Here is a 13,527-nt window from a genome sequence, read left to right on the forward strand (position 1 = left end):
CACTTACCACAATTTCTACATTAGATTTGCCAACACAAGCATTCAGTAGAGCTGTGTTCTTTCCTTTCTGTAGAGTTGTGTGCTCCTCTGTACCCTGAAATACATAATTAATATTCTTAGGCAAAATTTTTATATTATGATCTTCTATGTTCACTTCCATATTTATACAATAGTTTGGGCCTAAATGGATAGTCCTCTGATCTGGATCTTCTAGAAACTTGTGGGATAACTTTGAAATCCTGAATCAAAATTATTACTAAGTATAAACGAAACATGCTTAAATATAAATGACATTTGTTTGCACTTTACACTTTGATCTTTAACCTACCTCTAACTGGAACCTGATTGGATAAGGTAGAAGGTTGTGTAGTATGACGACCCTGAACTTTAACCTACCTCTAACTGGAACCTGATTGGATAAGGTAGAAGGTTGTGTAGTATGACGACCCTGAACTTTAACCTACCTCTAACTGGAACCTGATTGGATAAGGTAGAAGGTTGTGTAGTACGACGACCCTGAACTTTAACCTACCTCTAACTGGAACCTGATTGGATAAGGTAGAAGGTTATGTAGTATGTTGACCCTAACCTTTAACCTACCATTAACTGGAACCTGATTGGATAAGGTAGAAGTTTGTGTAGTATGACGACCCTGAGCTTTAACCTACCTCTAACTGGAACCTGATTGGATAAGGTAGAAGGTTATGTAGTATGTTGACCTTAAACTTTAACCTACCTCTAACTGGAACCTGATTGGATAAAATAGAAGGTTGTGTAGTATGATGACCCTGAACTTTAACCTACCTCTAACTGGAACCTGATTGGATAAGGTATAAGGTTGTGTAGTATGATGACCCTGAACTTTAACCTACCTCTAACTGGAACCTGATTGGATAAGGTAGAAGTTTGTGTAGTATGACGACCCTGAGCTTTAACCTACCTCTAACTGGAACCTGATTGGATAAGGTAGAAGGTTATGTAGTATGTTGACCTTAAACTTTAACCTACCTCTAACTGGAACCTGATTGGATAAAATAGAAGGTTGTGTAGTATGATGACCCTGAACTTTAACCTACCTCTAACTGGAACCTGATTGGATAAGGTATAAGGTTGTGTAGTATGATGACCCTGAACTTTAAACTACCTCTAACTGGAACCTGATTGGATAAGGTAGAAGATTGTGTAGTATGACGACCCTGAACTTTAACCTACCTCTAAATCGAACCTAATTGGATAAGGTAAAAGATTGTGTAGCATGACGACCCTGAACTTTAACCTACCTCTAACTGGAACCTGATTGGATAAGGTAGAAGGTTGTGTAGTATGACAACCCTGAACTTTAACCTACCTCTAACTGGAACCTGAATGGATAAGGTAGAAGGTTGTGTAGTATGATGACCCTGAACTTTAACCTACCTCTAACTGGAACCTGATTGGATAAGGTAGAAGGTTGTGTAGTATGACGATCCTGAACTTTAACCTACCTTTAACTGGAACCTGAATGGATAAGGTAGAAGGTTGTGTAGAATGACGACCCTGAACTTTAACCTACCTCTAACTGGAACCTGATGGGATAAGGTAGAAGGTTGTGTAGTATGACGACCCTGAACTTTAACCTACCTCTAGCTGGAACCTGATTGGATAAGGTAGAAGGTTGTGTAGTATGTTGACCCTAAACTTTAACCTACCTCTAACTGGAACCTGATTGGATAAAATAGAAGGTTGTGTAGTATGATGACCCTGAACTTTAACCTACCTCTAACTGGAACCTGATTGGATAAGGTATAAGGTTGTGTAGTATGATGACCCTGAACTTTAAACTACCTCTAACTGGAACCTGATTGGATAAGGTAGAAGATTGTGTAGTATGACGACCCTGAACTTTAACCTACCTCTAGCTGGAACCTGATTGGATAAGGTAGAAGGTTGTGTAGTATGAAGACCCTGAACTTTAACCTACCTCTAACTGGAACCTGATTGGATAAGGTAGAAAGTTGTGTAGTATGATGACCCTGAACTTTAACCTACCTCTAACTGGAAACTGATTGGATAAGGTAGAAGGTTGTGTAATATGACAGTCGGTGATAGATGGAATATAAATGACTTGGCTGACAGTGTATCTCCGACATCAAAATATACATTCTCTATCTCTGCTCTCACCTAAAGAGGAAGTAAAAAGACACATCTTCAATTTGATTGTATATTGAATAAATGCTGTGTATTAACTTTACAACAACTACAAGTACTTCTGTTATAAATAGAACTTCCAAACTAAGCCATACCAAATGCATTTTTTGTTTTTCACATTTTAACTTCTAAAAGTGGCAAGCAAGTTATGCTCTATATAATGAGCAATATCATTTTTTATATTCATCATGTTCATATTTAGTATCTTTGTGGAAACGATTACTTGTTTTATCTTAAAATTCCTGATTCGAGTCATTTAATTGATCTTTTTTTTCTTTTTCAATTTTAAATCAGGAAATTCCTTCAAAATCTTTTTTTTAATGAAGAGACTTTGTATGTACGCAATGTATAAAATGATTGCCAAAAATAAAATAACATAAATATAAAATAAATATATTTGTTTACAATAAAAAATATATATATGAAATGTTGACAAATCTAAAAACTTACAGATATATAGAATGCACTGTGTCCTGACTCCCCTTGACATGCCAATTGGACTGTTCCTAAATTTTCTGCACCCCTCCATGACACTGTTTCCTTGGATACTTGGTAGCTAAAAGGATGTAGTACCAAATAAAACACCTTTTTTTAGATGTAATTTTTTGTACCGGTATCTCTTTTGATGCAACTTTATTGTATGTATTGTTTATTTAAATAAATGTACACAGCTTAAAAAGCAAACCAAAATGGCCATATATATATATTCTGAGGCCAAAGACTGGTTACTCTCAGGTCAGATTTTCTAGTTGCATTCATTTAATCAATGATTTCCATTGTAATTTTTTAGCATTAGGCCACACCAATTTAATTCATTGTTCGACGGACCCGCCCGCAAAACAAAATTTTTTATTTTTTTTTTATATTCCTGCTTCCCACTTCCCAAAATGTAATCGTGTCTATTTCCTGCATTGTTTTTTGTAAATATTAAAAAAAGATATTTGCACTAGTTTTTATAATCACAGTCTAACCTGTATATAATGATTTTAAACATATAAGCACCCCAGTATACTGTGTAAATGTCTGTGATAATATTTGATTCAGCATGAAACTCATTTATCCCAAGTGGGAGTGCTCCGATATGAATATATAACAGAGGAAAATACCTGTACAGAACAAAACATTGGTTTCCTTCCCCCTTACTTATATTCCCTATCAAAAAATGTTTGTTGTTAGAAATAAACTTCAAAGAACTTGGGAAAGATATGCCTTCAACTGCAATTATATTCTATGCTGGCGATACAAAACTATCCATACCCTCTGCATGTTAATGCATCTGTCCTGATTGATTCAGAGACCAGTTGTTCAGCAGTTAGATATCAGTTCGTTGATGTTCATAAAAATTATTTGGTATTTTCCCGTTTGTATTTATATAAATTAGATCGTTAGATTTCCTGTTCGGATTGTGTACACATATAATTTTGGGGTCCCTTATAGCTTCAAGCCTTGCTGTTTGATCTGGGTCAAAACCCTGCCGTACGTACTTTGAGCTGTATTTGTTATTATAATCCTCCCTCAGACAGGGCACATATGGGGTCATTTCACTGTTGTAGAAAAGAAAAAAGAAATACCAAGGATTTTTATAGTGTTACTATTTTTTACTTAAAAAGTGGAGAAATACATCATATTTTAAACAACTGTTCTAAAAGAGGGGTCCACTTATTTTGAATAATATTAAAGTAAATGTGTTAACATGGCTAAAGTCCAGGAATATTACAAAATTCTTGGACATGTTTTGACCATTTATACCAGATAGATATATAGTTCTTTGGGAAAATATGAGCCCTTTTGTACTAAAAAGTATTATTTACAAAAAAAATATATTATAACTTATATTGATCCCTCATCTAATTATTCAATTATTTCTTGGTGATCACGGAATAAATACTTCATAAATTAAAGAAATGTCTAAGAAAAGTCAAAGTGCAAGTGATAAATCAAGTTTTAATATTGTCAAAACCTACTATTTTATGTTTACAAAAAAAATATATAATTGCTCGCCTTTACTTTTCAGAGTCCAAAAATCTGTAGAACAAGAAATTAAATTGGTGTGGCCTTACAAATAAAAATAAATTACTATCAAAATTCATTATTTGGATCAACTCTGAGTCAATTCAGCCTGCAATACTACGCTGAACTTACTTTTCATAGACTGGTTTAAAGAGGAATTCTCCCCCTGGGGTATACACAGCTTGTAACGGTACATTAAAGTTAGATCTTGCTTTTCATAGACTTGTTTAAAGAGGAATTCTCCCCCTGGGATATACACAGCTTGTAATGGTACACTGAAGTTAGATCTTGCTTTTCATAGACTGGTTTAAAGAGGAATTCTCCCCCTGGGGTATACACAGCTTGTAACAGTACACTGAAGTTAGAACTTACTTTTCATAGACTGGTTTAAAGAGGAATTCTCCCCCTTGGATATACACAGCTTGTAATGGTACACTGAAGTTAGATCTTGCTTTTCATAGACTGGTTTAAAGAGGAACTCTCCCCCTGGGGTATACACAGCTTGTAACAGTACACTGAAGTTAGAACTTACTTTTCATAGACTGGTTTAAAGAGAAATTCTCCCCCTGGGGTATACACAGCTTGTAACAGTACACTAAAGTTAGAACTTACTTTTCATAGACTGGTTAATAGAGGAATTCTCCCCCTGGGGTATACACAGCTTGTAATGGTACACTGAAGTTAGATCTTGCTTTTCATAGACTGGTTTAAAGAGGAATTCTCCCCCTTGGGTATACACAGCTTGTAATGGTACACTAAAGTTAGAACTTACTTTTCATAGACTGGTTCAAAGAGGAATTCTCCCCCTGGGGTATACACAGCTTGTAATGGTACACTAAAGTTAGAACTTACTTTTCATAGACTGGTTCAAAGAGGAATTCTCCCCCTTGGGTATACACAGCTTGTAATGGTACACTGAAGTTAGAACTTACTTTTCATAGACTGGTTCAAAGAGGAATTCTCCCCCTGGGGTATACACAGCTTGTAATGGTACACTAAAGTTAGAACTTACTTTTCATAGACTGGTTCAAAGAGGAATTCTCCCCCTGGGGTATACACAGCTTGTAATGGTACACTAAAGTTAGAACTTACTTTTCATAGACTGGTTCAAAGAGGAATTCTCCCCCTTGGGTATACACAGCTTGTAATGGTACACTGAAGTTAGAACTTACTTTTCATAGACTGGTTCAAAGAGGAATTCTCCCCCTGGGGTATACACAGCTTGTAATGGTACACTAAAGTTAGAACTTACTTTTCATAGACTGGTTCAAAGAGGAATTCTCCCCCTGGGGTATACACAGCTTGTAACAGTACACTGAAGTTAGAACTTACTTTTCATAGACTGGTTTAAAGAGGAATTCTCCCCCTGGGGTATACACAGCTTGTAACGGTACACTGAAGTTAGAACTTACTTTTCATAGACTGTTTTAAAGAGGAATTCTCCCCCTGGGGTATACACAGCTTGTAATGGTACACTGAAGTTAGAACTTACTATTCATGGACCGGTTTAAAGAGGAATTCTCCCCCTGGGGTATACACAGCTTGTAATGGTACACTGAAGTTAGAACTTACTTTTCATAGACCGGTTTAAAGAGGAACTCTCCCCCTGGGGTATACACAGCTTGTAATGGTACACTGAAAGTAGAAATTACTTTTCATGGACTGGTTTGGAGGAATCCAACCCCTGGGGTATACACAGCTTGTAACAGTACACTGAAGTTAGAACTTACTTTTCATATACCGGTTTAAAGAGGAATTCTCCCCCTGGGGTATACACAGCTTGTAATGGTACACTAAAGTTGGCCTCTGGAGCCACAACCCCACATGATTTAACACTGACATCATCTTTATAGAATACTTCTACTGGTATCTCAAAATGGTTCTTTATCTATAAAAGAAACATATAAAGAATCATTTGATAATTTTTTTTTCAAGCTGTATAATATTTGCATATGACTTGAATAGAAAGTAAAATGTGGATGGAAACTGACCATTAACAGACATTATCTCAATTTAATTTCAACAATTTATTGAATATCATGGGAAAAAATACATTTAAATTTATAGGAAAAGAGTGTTTTATTAAATATTTGAAGATGTAAATATTTTACTATCCTGACACAAATATGTAAATTCAAAGTTAGATGCTCTAAAAGTATTTTTTCTCCTTATGATTCCACACAATGTAACTATATCAAGTTCTACATTTAATTTTTTTTTTATCTTGATACAGAAAGCCACATTGCATTAAAGGGGCACTAGCTGTCAAATTCATTGTGGATTGAATCAGTCAACGAAACTGTTCACCTTTGTTTCACTTTCAATGTTGACATCATTTTCCTTTTAATGGCGGACCACAATTTAAGCATGCGTAACCAATATTTAGCTATTTGGTTAAATTTGGTTAAATTTAAGATCACATGAATACAGATTCAATAAGGTTGAATTATTCACCCTATTGAATCTGTATTTATGTGATCTTCAAAGCACATTGATGAATTATACACTTGCAAGTGAATAATTCATCAGCAATGTTTCTATGCTTATTTTGACAAAATTGACACAAATTGGTTGCTAAAAACAAAATTATTATTTCATTATTTCTCTTACATTAATAATTGAATCAAATAAAATCATATTCTAATTTTTTTTAATCTTGTAGCTAGTCCTTGTCAATGAAATAAACTATGTCCTCATAGGTTAAAAATCCATAAACAGATTATCATTGGTTATCTCAACTTGATTACTTTTCTCACTTTTTCTGTACCCGCTTAAGTGAGAAAATCAATCTCATTGAGATCACCAACTGTAATTAATAAGCATAGGCCATACTGTGATCTTAGTTGCTTAAATCTGCTTCACTTGTAAGACTACTAACCTGTACCATAGACTGTATAGACAATATTTTATGACCAATAGGTGTCTCTGTATTGACTATAACTGACCAAATGTCACCAGGGTAGGTTTTATGATTGATTTGGTATAATCTCTTTTCTGCTCTCTTTACAGTCACCTCTCTTGTGGCATTGAATTGTTCAATCTAAAACAGAAACAGTTTTTACACTCAAACTATATTTAGTTTTAAATCATAGATATGTGACTACTGCTAAAAACAATATTCAAAGATCTTATTACACTGTTATAAGATAATAACATTTTAGAATATATTTTTTCAAAAAAATCAATAAATTCAAATCGATTGTATCTAAATTTACATACTCTTTAAACAACATCACTGTTAAAGCTATGATTGATATCCTGATTTTTACTTGCACAGTCAAACTACCAAAGCAGGATATATTGTTATGGAATTAAAGAATTGTAGTTGAACAGTTACCACTGCAAATTGGGAATTTGGCAGTTGTAAATTCAGATATGTTAAGCAAACCAGTTAAACGAGAATTTTTGAAATACACAATTATCATAAAAACGATGAGGACTGCTTAAAAAGATTTGACAATCAGAAATTTATAATCCAAAATCATAACCTGGTATCTGCATTTAAGGTAATGAGTATCGAAACTGACCTGGAAAATGAACTTTTTCTCATCTCCTTCTTGTGCTGCCTTTATAACTGAAGCTTTTCTACTCAGGCCTTTCTTTTTATTCCACAGTTCTAACCGTCTGTCTGGTGTCATTTTAACCTTGAAATTATCTGCGTCCTGAGGCATCTGTAAATTAAGATAACTAGTACTTAAAATAAAGCCACTTTTATAAATGATCAAAGTGTTCTTCTTTTTTCCCTTAACCCTTTCACCGATTGCTGCCCAGACAGAAGCTACTCTGAGACGATGGCTTCCCTGGCTACTATTGCTCAAGTGGGAGATCTTCATAATAAATGTCAATAAAAACTTGTTTGTAGTTATTTGTGTATTTATTTCATTCACTAACACCATGTTCACAGTTTTATTCATTTTTTGATAATTTTTTCCTCATAAAATATTCAAATTTTCAAATTTTCGGCATTATTTAGGTGAAATTCTCAAAATTCTTCTCTTTGACCCCAAATCGTAATTTTTTAACCCAAAACGGCAAACTTTATAAAAATTTTATGAGGCTGTACAAATTCCTCACACTGAACGATGTCCATTCCAAGTGTTTTGTACATAAAACGACATTTTATGTCAAAAAAGTATACTAGTTTGGCTTCAATTCTTCCATATTCTTTCAAAAAAAATGTTCCCTCATTTCAAATTCTCGTAAATTCCGTAAATTTTGTCTGATTTTGACACGGTTTTCAACAAACGGAAGCCCCATGTTTACACGTTCATCCGGGTATTCATCAAAGAAAGATAACTCATGTTTGCACTGTTTTGAGCGGGAAACATAAAAGATGTATTCCGATCCCGGTAAAACGGGACTCATCGTCAGTTGTCTGAAGCGTGAATCCCGGTAAACCGGGACTCATCGGCGAAAGGGTTAAGGATATCACAAATAAAATTGAAATTAATTTTAAGTAAACCTAGAGGTCAAAGCAGACATTTCCTTTGTTTTTGCTTGCTGTGAATTTTAAAAAAAAATATTCATAAAGTAAGTTTTTAAATCTTGAAACAGTTGTTTTCTGGAATGTTTGTGCTTCACCTCAAATCAAAATGGTTGCCTTTCAAACATGTCTGACTACTTCAAACCATATAAATTTTGAATTTTCCAATACTAATCAAAAGAATTCTATAATGTCATCCTCTATGCTCATTTAAACATCTGTAGGCTTAAATTTTGCCATCATTTTTAACTCGCAGACACTTAGCATTAAGTTATTGACAAATATAACAAATAATTTGTATGATTTCAGAGATACTGCCATCTTGGAGAATGAATTATTTACACCAACAGATTATTTTTAGAGAGCAGGATGTTATAGTTTCAGGGGTAACCCAGTCTCTGAAAATTTTTTCTTGATTTTATTCTGTCCAAGCTTCTTTTTTGTTGGGATATTATAAAACAATGAACTGCATTTTATAAAAAAAAACTTTTTTTTCTCTCAAAAGAACCTAATTGAGACCAACATTCATGTGATAATGACAAAATGTTAAATTGAAGTAACTTGAAGACAAAAACTTGCTGTGTATATTTGTTGTTTCATCGATCACTTAAAACTTGTGGGTTATCACCAAATTTTTGTAAAACATATAATACTTACTTCAAAAGAATTGTCCAGTTTCATAACAATTTCTAACCCTGTTTGGTTCTGTACACAGAAGGGAGAAATGATCTCCCCTGCTTTCTCTGATGGCTCAACCAACATGTATGCATCTCCAAAAGACTAAAATGAAAGCAGTAGCTAAAATATCAGGTATACACAAGATCCAATCATTATTTCCCATTTTACATAATTTGGAAAGTGAAGAAAGCTTGCTTTTCTAATTTTTTATCATGATTTGACAACTTTTTTAAAGCAATTTTTGGTAAACATTGACCAACCTCAAGTCTGCATTATTTTTTCTTCTTCTCTTCAGAAAATGTTTGTCTCATATAAAGTTTCTCTCTTCCTACGGCTATAGCATAGTTTTGTCACATACCTTTCCAAGATTTTGAAGAACCTCTAAACAAGTCTTTGACATGGTCAGCTGTATCTCCTCATGGGAGAAAACTGTAACGGTCATTTTAGGAGGAGGTAGTACTATGTCTACAGAATCTCCATCCTCATCAGGAGGAGGAGGCAAGTCATCATTCATCATCACCTACAATATACAGACAAAAACATTGAGGTTGGGCTCCTCATGGGAGAAAACTGTTACGGTCATCTTAGGAGGAGGTAGTACTATGTCTCCATCCTCATCAGGAGGAGGAGGCAAGTCACCATTCATCATCACCTATTGATGTACAAACAGTGGTTGTTGTTGAGGTGGTTTATAAATGTTTCTCTTTTCTCATTTTTATATAGATTAGACGGTTTGTTTTCTTGTTCAAATGTGATGGCAAATGACCAAATGCATAACATAACTGTATCAACAACACATCTGCACATATCATTTTAGCTTATCCTTTCTTTCACATTATAATGAGTACAGAGAAAAACTGGTCTAAAAACCTTTATTACACATATCTTATTACAAACATGTATCAACATAGACATTTATAGTCATACCTCTGCAACTTTTTAAGAACTGACTAATACTTTTTCTGTCTGTGAAGAAATAACATAATCTGAACATTGAATAAACAGCATAGTTGCTTATTTAAAAGCGTGCACATCATTTTTAGGTTATTTCAAATAGAAAGAAAAATTATTAGTCAGTCCTTGTATTCTAATTCTGAATTCCATTTTTAAGAAGTAAATTATGAAAAAAAGTAGATAATGTCAAGGCTACATGACAAATTTATGTCTATAAGCTGATAGACAACAAACTTTCAGCCAATCAGAAGAGGTGTTACATCCTAAATTAAATGATTATCGAAAAGTGTTAAACAACTATACCTAACTCCAAGGCAAATTAAATCTTTATACCTCTCTCCAAATGAAAAGTTTTAAGAGTTAATTAGATGTTAATGTTCTCTTCACTCAAAATTTTAAAATGAAATCTAAGCAAAGCAATTTGATGTCAATAGTATTAGTTTTAAACACAAAAGCCTTCTTAGTGAATACAATGTTTAAGGCACATTTGTAGATTACCAAGATGAGATAACTCTGTGCAAAGTTGTCAAACTAGTTATAACTTGTGAAAGCTTGTGTGATAGTGCTTTTAAATCCTTAAATTAATTTCTAGAGTCAAAGTTGAATATTTCAAAGTTTGCATCAGTATTTTCTTACCGTCCATACAAACTAAAAATGTGTTAAATTTAATAATGATACATGTATGAGATAATACGAGATAATTGTATGACCCTTAAACTATTAAAATGACTTCAAAATGAATGCATTAAGTTCTTATTACATATAAGAAAGTTTGATATTGCAGTGTGGCAGCCTTTATATGAATAATTGTATTCAATAAATCTTTTTAATATAATTTAAAGAACAAAAATAAAATATAATGAAATTATAGGAATCAAAGTGAAAGTGAAGACTTTCCTCGTATCCACTAAAGAAAGATATTTTAAATGATTAGCACAAAAAAAGGTGGAACAATAATTTGTCAAAGAATTATTAAGAAATTTGAAATTTTATACTGAAATGTGTAATGGAAAATACTTTCACATCATTTGAAATCTGACTGATAGTTGTCTGATTGGCAGTTATACCACATCTTCTTATTTTCATAATAAAATTAAATTTTGACAGACTCAACTTTAATACAAATTTGAGCCATGGATGTATAATATTGCTTGTCCATCAAGCAGACCTATACAAACCTCAAGTCCTAACTCCCAGCGTTTCATTTTACCATCCTCCACAACAGGTTCTAGTAATGGCTCCCAGACTGATAGCTTCTCATTGTAATAAGCTACTTCTAACTTCAATGTACTCTCTACATTTAACTGAAAATAATATTTTAATCCAATCTTAGTGCCAGTTGACATGGATTGATTCTACCATACACCATATCTTTTTGTCTTTACTTTAAATGATGTTAGTTTACTCTGATGTATCATTTTACATTTTGTTATCTAGGGTCTGTATAGCTTTAGTAAAATTATGATCCTCATTGTTGAAGGCTTGTGCACATCTTGTTATCTAGGGTCTTTATAGCTTATTTTAGTAAAATTGTGATCCTCATTGTTGAAGGCTTGAGCACATTTTGTTATCTAGAGTCTTTATAGATTATTTTAGTAAAATTGTGATCCTCATTGTTGAAGGTTTGTGCACATCTTGTTATCTAGGGTCTTTATAGCTTATTTCAGTAAAATTGTGATCCTCATTGTTGAAGGCTTGTGCACATTTTGTTATCTAAGGTCTTTATAGATTATTTCAGTAAAATTGTGATCCTCATTGTTGAAGGCTTGAGCACATTTTGTTATCTAAGGTCTTTATAGCTTATTTTAGTAAAATTGTTATCCTCATTGTTGAAGGCTTGTGCACACTTTGTTATCTAAGGTCTTTATAGCTTATTTTAGTAAAATTGTGATCGACATTGTTGAAGGCTTGTGCACACTTTGTTATCTAAGGTCTTTATAGCTTATTTTAGTAAAATTGTGATCCTCATTGTTGAAGGCTTGTGCACACTTTGTTATCTAAGGTCTTTATAGCTTATTTTAGTAAAATTCTGATCCTCATTGTTGAAGGCTTGTGCACATTTTGTTATCTAGGGTCTTTATAGCTTTTTTTAGTGAGTGTGTTGTTCACTGTTGAAGGCTTAAGCTGTGATCTATAGCTGTTACAATCTGTGTCCTATGGTTTTGGTGGATAATTATCTTACTAACAAGCATTCTACATCTCATCTTATATTAATTTCCTAATTCATGTTTAACTAACCTTTGAACTCCAATCTTTGACCTCTCCAGAGAAGGAAGCTTCCACTATCAATAATGGAACAGTCCTCTTTCCCACACCTCCCTCTATCTTGATAACCATGGTTGGTATCTTAGCAATCAACTGCGAAAAAAGATATCAGCTCATTCAACAAATCCTATTCTGTACAAGATCAGAATTTATCTAATACACTTACAAGTTAACAAAATCTTATCAAAAGACAGAATGTCAGTTCAGATAGTGTATTTTCTCATGTATTGCTAGGTGTTTACTTTTAAAAGTACAATTACTATGGATTCATATATAATTCCTGGGTACCAATTTTGTCTCATTGAGAAAACATTGTATTTTCGTGGAAATTTGTTTCCATGGTCAATTAGTGCTTATAAGTCCATAAAAATGAGTAATTAGTTGCACATTCCAATCTATTGATCCCAGAAAATCTACAATATTTGGTATCCCATGAATAATAACAAATCAACAGTACTGTGCTTGTTTACTGACAAAACAAAATGGTGAACATGTTACAAAGCCAGTGTCTAAGCACATGAAATAGAATAGGTTTGGTTCTAAGCCCCATCCTTAACTTTGTGAAGAAATCAATTAATCATTTTTATCTAATCAGACAAGGTGGTTGTTTGCAAGTCTGTAAAAGTTACTTTTGTTTAGTTATTTTAGATATTTACATATTATCTTTAGAATTTGCAGTTAAAATGTTATAATTATGCCATGACTCAAATTACTCATGCAGTAAAGAACGCTTTCAAGTATACATTTTTTAACAGGTAGCTTGAAGCTGCAATGAACAGATGCATTGAATTTGTCAATAGTTTTGAGTGCAAGGTCAAACCTAAAAGCAGAACATTTACTAGGTCAAATTGTGTCAAAAATAATCGGAAAGCATGACAGTTCAGATCAGGCAATGTGACATGGAAATTTAGCATTAAATATTTTTGATAATGCTGAATTGAGCATTTAAA

The 13,527-nt window shown here is 33.3% G+C and overlaps 1 protein-coding gene across 3 annotated transcripts in view; it reads right to left on the minus strand.

Moving 5' to 3' along the window:
* Positions 1–13,527, minus strand: part of LOC139496175 (intermembrane lipid transfer protein VPS13A-like) — a 141,533-nt gene that overhangs the window by 53,197 nt on the left and 74,809 nt on the right. For 2 of the 3 annotated variants that reach the window (XM_071284643.1, XM_071284644.1), the window contains 10 exons: positions 12,551–12,670; positions 11,491–11,616; positions 9,717–9,878; positions 9,338–9,460; positions 7,725–7,868; positions 7,076–7,237; positions 5,928–6,085; positions 2,638–2,743; positions 2,029–2,160; positions 8–94 (listed from right to left, as the gene is read on the minus strand). In XM_071284643.1, the coding sequence (XP_071140744.1) occupies positions 8–94; positions 2,029–2,160; positions 2,638–2,743; positions 5,928–6,085; positions 7,076–7,237; positions 7,725–7,868; positions 9,338–9,460; positions 9,717–9,878; positions 11,491–11,616; positions 12,551–12,670 (1,320 nt within the window). Of the gene's footprint in view, positions 1–7; positions 95–2,028; positions 2,161–2,637; positions 2,744–5,927; positions 6,086–7,075; positions 7,238–7,724; positions 7,869–9,337; positions 9,461–9,716; positions 9,879–10,948; positions 10,961–11,490; positions 11,617–12,550; positions 12,671–13,527 lie in introns of all 3 variants that reach the window. The other variant, XM_071284642.1, reaches the window with a different exon arrangement.

Source organism: Mytilus edulis, chromosome 11 (genome assembly GCF_963676685.1).
Source record: "Mytilus edulis chromosome 11, xbMytEdul2.2, whole genome shotgun sequence".
Classification (NCBI taxonomy): domain Eukaryota; kingdom Metazoa; phylum Mollusca; class Bivalvia; order Mytilida; family Mytilidae; genus Mytilus; species Mytilus edulis.